Source organism: Prosopis cineraria, unplaced genomic scaffold (genome assembly GCF_029017545.1).
Source record: "Prosopis cineraria cultivar Desert tree isolate PC_DT_omini unplaced genomic scaffold, ASM2901754v1 PC4, whole genome shotgun sequence".
In the NCBI taxonomy this organism is placed as follows: Eukaryota; Viridiplantae; Streptophyta; class Magnoliopsida; order Fabales; family Fabaceae; genus Prosopis; species Prosopis cineraria.
The window spans coordinates 38,389,689-38,396,062 of NW_026555335.1; the positions used below are offsets into that span (position 1 = coordinate 38,389,689).

General features: G+C 35.2%; 1 protein-coding gene across 1 annotated transcript; it reads right to left on the bottom strand.

Annotated features, from left to right (window-relative positions):
• Positions 1-2,551: 2,551 nt before the first annotated feature.
• LOC129309125 (uncharacterized) lies at positions 2,552-6,157 on the bottom strand. Its single transcript, XM_054950519.1, has 7 exons — positions 6,023-6,157; positions 5,235-5,640; positions 4,911-5,067; positions 4,244-4,288; positions 3,737-3,902; positions 3,250-3,617; positions 2,552-3,005 (listed from the first exon to the last, which is right to left on the bottom strand). The coding sequence occupies exons 1-7, from the start codon at positions 6,116-6,118 to the stop codon at positions 2,687-2,689; spliced, it is 1,557 nt and encodes a 518-aa protein (XP_054806494.1). The 5' UTR covers positions 6,119-6,157; the 3' UTR covers positions 2,552-2,686.
• Positions 6,158-6,374: the final 217 nt, after the last annotated feature.

Consider the following 6,374-nt stretch of genomic DNA (forward strand, 5'->3'; position numbering starts at 1 on the left):
ATCATTGTTAGCAACAATATTGGTAAGTAACTAAAAATATTATACTCTAAGAAGGGGGAAGTGATGACATATATTTTGCTTACACAGAGAAATTTGGAAGACGGCACTTTTTTTCTTGGTATCAAAGCATGGTTTCTTGGTATTAGAGGCAAATCTAAACCTCAAAATGATGACCAATTTCATATCCTTTGTTGTTTGCAGTACAATTCCATATGAACTTGTTAACCATGCATGTTGAAATTATAAAGAACAATTTGTAACAAAAACCGAATGCCAGGATATGTAAGCTAATATTATTCATGACAATAGACTATTGTGTTTCAATCATCCACAAATCATCTTCAAATACCATGAATCTGTATAACATTTCTTGTATTGATTCATGACAAGTCTATATCATAACACCTTTCAATATTTTAAGATATTAATTGTGCATTCGCAAAAATTTCAAGGCATGTTTATTCTTTAATCATAAATTTTAATGAAACCAACAACACGCGACAATAAAAAGAAAAAAAAAATCCCCTGATCCCTGATTATAATCCCATGAGAAAATTTTGTTGAAGCAATATTTCACTTAGTTATAGCAAAATTTAAGTACAGTTTTTTATACTTCACATGGTAACATGATTGCAAATTAGATTCTAAGGTTCACATTGCTGACCCTCAATATGAACCATGAGTCTTGTAAACTCATGGTGCATCTTCAATTTTAACTCAGTCGTCGTTTCATGGTTTGTTTAAATGGAGCTAGTATATAATTTTGCTAATTTGAGATTCACACGAGCAAAACCTTGTTAAGTGGAAGGCTTAGGCCATAATTTATTTTTTTTAGAAAAAACCAAGAATTCAAGAGTCAAAAGAGAACTTACACCGTCTATGTGGCGCATCGATATCAGAAGGCTGTGAACCATCCTCACTAATAAATCATTTATGCAAGGCGCATGTGTTCAACAAAACTATACATCATAACGATATAAGGATGGAACTCACGACCTAATCCTGGTAAAATTAATAGAAATTAAATATGGGTAAAATTAATTGAAGTTAAATATGGGTGAATAGTAACTTGAATATTTTACAACAAATAATAATGTTTATAATACTTGAAATAAATTATATAAGTAATTATAACCATGAAAGTATAAATTATTATATTTTTATTCCATAAATAAAACTTAGTTTTTTTATGTAAGATAAATAAGCAAGCAAAACAAAAAGAAAAGCAAAAAAAAATATAAAACTTAGTTTTATCTCTTCATAAATTATTTAAAAATTTATTAACCATAAATATTAAAATTACGAAAAACAATTTGTAACAAAAACAGAATACCAAAATGTATAAGCTAATATTGTTCATGCTAATAGATTATGGCGTTCCAATCATCAATCAAATCATGTTCCCTTCAAATACAAAATAAGTATAAGAATCTACAAAAGCGGCCTTCCACCAGCTTGACGCAGGTGCTAAAATGAGTTAATCCTTCTCATCAATCAACTGAGCTAATTAAATATAGATATTTAATTTAAGTAATTATAATAATCGTTTTATTTTGAAAGCAAATCATACTAATGCACTTGTAGGGCAATAAAACAAGATCCTTACCTCGGAAACGACGGAACGTTGGTATTTTTGAAGGAAAGATTACATTGCTTCAGAGTATTAATGCCCAAATCTCGACTATCCTTCAAAGTATGAAGAAAGCTACAACTCATGGAAGAAAATTGAATTGGGATAGACAACCACCTAGTTGTGGGACGAATACACGGAAACCTCCCCCCAGGAACTGGTTTATGCTGAATGTAGACGGATCGTTCTCGCCTGAAATCCAACGTGGGGGTTGTGGGGTAGTAATCAGGGATTTTGAAGGCAAGTTTGAGAGTGGATTCACTCTCGGACCAGCAGGGAATGACAGCTTGACTACTGAGCTATGGGCCATTTTAATGGGGCTTAAGCATGCTTGGGATAATGCATTAAGGCAAATAATGATGGCATCAGACTCTCTGGAAGCAGTGACTTTGACAAAGGAAGGTGACATTATCTTTCGTCAAGATAGGATGCTTGTGGAAGAAATTCGAATGATGATGCAGCGTGAGTGGAATATCTTGTTAGTGCATGTTCGCAGGGAAGCAAATCGCGTTGCTGATTTTCTAGCTCGTAAAGCTCATAATTCTTGGCCTGGATTAACGTTTAGTAGTCCTCAGGAGTTTACTATTCTGTTGAACCAAGACTGTATTGGCATTAGCAGCTAGACAGCTGCCCTTTCATTATCCACCGGAAAAAAAAAAAAAAAACCAAGATCCTTACTAGCTTCCATAGTCAATCTATTAAACTATCCTTGCCCATCACATGTTAGCTTAATAAATGCTCACTTTAAAAAGATATTTCACCCCAATTAGAGGATTATTGGGATCATTTCTTTTTTCCTCAACTCTTCATAATAAATTGAAGCTACTCTATATAACAGTTGTGATATATCAAAACCAGTCAAAACTTAAAAAATTTAACCCAAAAAAAAATAAAATCAGCAAAGAAAATTTGTTCGCCCAATTTAAATGAGACTTCAAAATATATCCCATACTCCTCCCAATTCTACCATTTTCCAGTGCTAGCCCAAAATATTTATATCATGTAGAATCAGCACATAAAGCTTCATGACCATGATTAGCCAAGGCCAAGACGAGATCACTTAATCTTGTGCAATCCGATATTCAAATCAGATGATATGGAGATAAGAACTGGAATAGACTTGAGCCACACAGCTTTAAAAACTCGTTTCTGATGAGCACTGACTGAGTATGTCGGCTTGTGAGCATTATACCTAATATCAAAAATGTGAATCACTGGGTCTGCGGAACCAGATGTTATATACAGCCCATCAGGAGACCATGCCTGATTTACGAGAGCTGATTGAGATTCACTGCTTTCTTGCTTCCAACCAAAAGCATGCAGCTCTGCCGTTCTTGATCTGATATCAAATAAACGAAGCTGCTTCTCTGGAGTCCTGAGGGAAAACAGAAAAAGAAAACATGGTTAGTAACACTGCTTAAATTAGAATATAAAACTAAATGACCAGACAAAACCTTATGGACACTAGCGAATTAAACAATCATTCAAGACCAACATGAACTTGAAGAATTGGGCTATAAGATATTAGAATTTAGACATGTCAAATCTATTTAAAAAAAAAAAAAGCAATTCATTAACAAAGTAGACTCCAAAGGAAGTGGTGGAATAATGATTCTTACCCCGTTCGAACCATAAATAAATTGAAGTCACATGGATTTGGCAGGACACTCATGCATTTACTATCGATCAGACTTTTGAAATGCTCTCTTCCTGCATGAGTGTCAAACCCAAAAATTCTTTTGTCTGCACCAGCAGACAATACAATCTGCTTCTGCTGCATACCAGCGACACCCATGACAGCAGACGAATGGAGATTCTGGTGCAATGTTTTTGGCTTCCATATTTTCTCACTATCCTCACTCCAAAGAATAACAGCATGGTCAGATCCCCCGGTCACAAAACAGGTATCTTCCCAGGGCGTAAAAACAATGCCATTTATGACACCCTTAGAATGAGGCTTGTCCTCTAAGTAATTCACACATCCTCTCTGACCAACCAAAAAACACAAAAATATAATACAGATTTCAATCAGTTAACCTGATTCTGAAGCACAATTTTCAGGCCATCCTGCTTCTGTCAGTATTGAACGTTGATAATAAGCCTTACCCCTTGCTTTCTTTTCAGATTTATAACTGATATTTGAGATTCTCCAACATCAGCAGTGTAAACAGAATACAGGCTACTTCCATCGGGATGCCAAGCTATATCTTCTGGCCATCTCCTCTGTTTTAGGGATACACAATCAGTAGAGCTAAGCAAAGACACTCCTGATCTACAGTTTAAGGTGGAGAAAAAACACGAAACGTATGTAAGATTTTTAAAATATTTAGAAGTATTAAATCAAAAACTTATGAAAAGCTTCATCTGTTATGAAGAAAAAAACCTGTTGCTCAGAACTAATCAAGAGATCAAAACTCCCTATAATGCCACCAGAGACAATATGAAAAAAAGAGAGCTAAAGAAACTTTTGAAAAACCAGGTAACAAAGTCCGACTTCTACAAAATGTGTCCATAAAAACATTTTAATGACTGCAGAAAGAGAAAGAGTGTACTCTAAACTTTACAAATTTTATTAAACCACGAAATTAAAGACGAATGAATGGTAAGCCATACCCATTAGACTGAAAGCTCCACAACTTGACCACTCCATCCAAAGCACTGCAAGCATTCTCAAAAGTTGCAACGATCAGACACCATGTTGGGGGGAAAGAATGCCTTAAACTTTAGTTATATTTACATTAGACATAAGGATAAAAAGAGCGACCACACATCAATAAAACCCATACTTTCATATAAAGTTTGAAAGCAGAGAGCATTCACTGATTCCTATGTCGCATAAGTTTACCTAGATCTTGCTTCTAAATAGAGTTTAAAGTGATAGTAGTGACCCGTAAAGCATGACTTTTGCAGCCAAGAAGATGTTCTATCCTCATTGGAATAGAAGAATAAGGATTGAAAATGAACCAAGTTAAAATAACAAAACTTATGATGTGCTTCAGATTTATCCCTGACCACGATTAGTAAAGATACTCTGATGATCCATACACCATACTTCAAGTTGGCTTTCTCACTTGAAAACTAAAAGCCTAGTCAGAACCCATCCTACCAGTCAATAACAATAAACCTTAGAGCTCAAACTGGCTGCAACCAAACGTGGGGGTAGGGGAAATTTGAAAAGAAAATCAACTTGGAAATATTTGATATGAGTCAACTCTCAAGTTTCAATAAATTTCTGAAACATAATTGTCATGGAAGATTATAAATGAAATAATTTCATTACCTGGTTGCAAAAAGATGGTCATTCACAGGACACGAAGCAAGACTACGCAACTTTCTCTTGTGTTGACTTGGGATAAGGCTGCTTGATTTACAGCGTACTAAGCGTGGTGATGTACTACTGCCTATTAGAGGAATCAATTCATTGTGTTCTTTATGCTCTGAAAAGCAAAGAAATTTTTTGTGAAACTCAACATCAACCAACAACAATCTTGAAATGAAGAGTTAAAAATAACTAACATGAAGTCTAGGTAAAAGAACAAATAGGCTCAATATACAATATGCATCAAAGGTAACAAAAAAAAAATATCATAAATAAATTTTTTACCTAACTTCCTTTTTGTGCCTCTATACTTGATTTCATTGATTTCCTCATCAGTAGAAACTTCTTGAGATTTTTCCTCTTTTACTTTAGCACCAATAATTGCATGACTGGAGGATGATGGACTGGATTGAGAATCAGTACTTACTGAAGCTTTCTCCGAAGTCCTTTGCAATGGTATATTTTGGGAAGATGGTGGGATTACGTCAGGAATAAGAAGTTTTGGTTTAGAATTATGCTGGATTATTGAAGGACCTTCATTTCTATGAATGGGGCTGATTGATCTGCGCTCAATCTTCACAGTTTTTGTTGTATCATCTAAGCAACTTCCAGATGATACCCCATTAGCTTGCCCTCGAAGGCGAGCCAATTGAGATTCAGAGTCTTTCAGCCTTTTTTCCGCTTCCTCTAGCTGCATATCGTTCCCAAGAGTAGAATCAGCTGATAATTATCATAGCCAAGTCGGCCAAGTAGATTAAACCAGAAAAAAAAAATGTGCTTGCAATTACAAGCAACTAGATATACCACTTATTGGTGCTATGCATATGTATATGAGTTCCAACATACAATAAAACTTGAAGGACACCATACGCCAAAGTACCATTTGTGAGACACACTTCACCAGTGCAGTGTATTCTAGTTGAGCAAAACAACAGCTAATACTAAAGAAAATGCATACACTGTCGCATGCTAGTAAGAAGAAAGACACGGGAAAAAACCCTACAGGGTAGTTTATTCATCGACACAGGGCAAAAGGACAGTAAAAGCAACTGAGCTAATGCTGAAAAGGAGACCTTAGATGTGTAATAGGAAATGCGTTGACGGAGATGTTGGACTTCGCGGGTGCGGTGATTGATCAAAGCCACCAACACCTCCTCTTGATCTTCCATCCTGGCTTCAATTTGCTTGTCTTTGCAAAACTATTTGCGGTTATCAGATTTTACCCAAGAATCCCTGGAGGCGCGCGCTTATGGAGGCATTATGAATTTTCATTATTAGCGCACTAGCGCCATTTTCTTTTGGGTTAATTTTCAACTTTGTCAATTTATATGGATATATTTTTTTTTAAATCAAAATATAAATTTTAATTAAATTCTAAATGTTAGATTCAATTTCTTCCACCGTCTCTATTTGCTCTTGCGATGC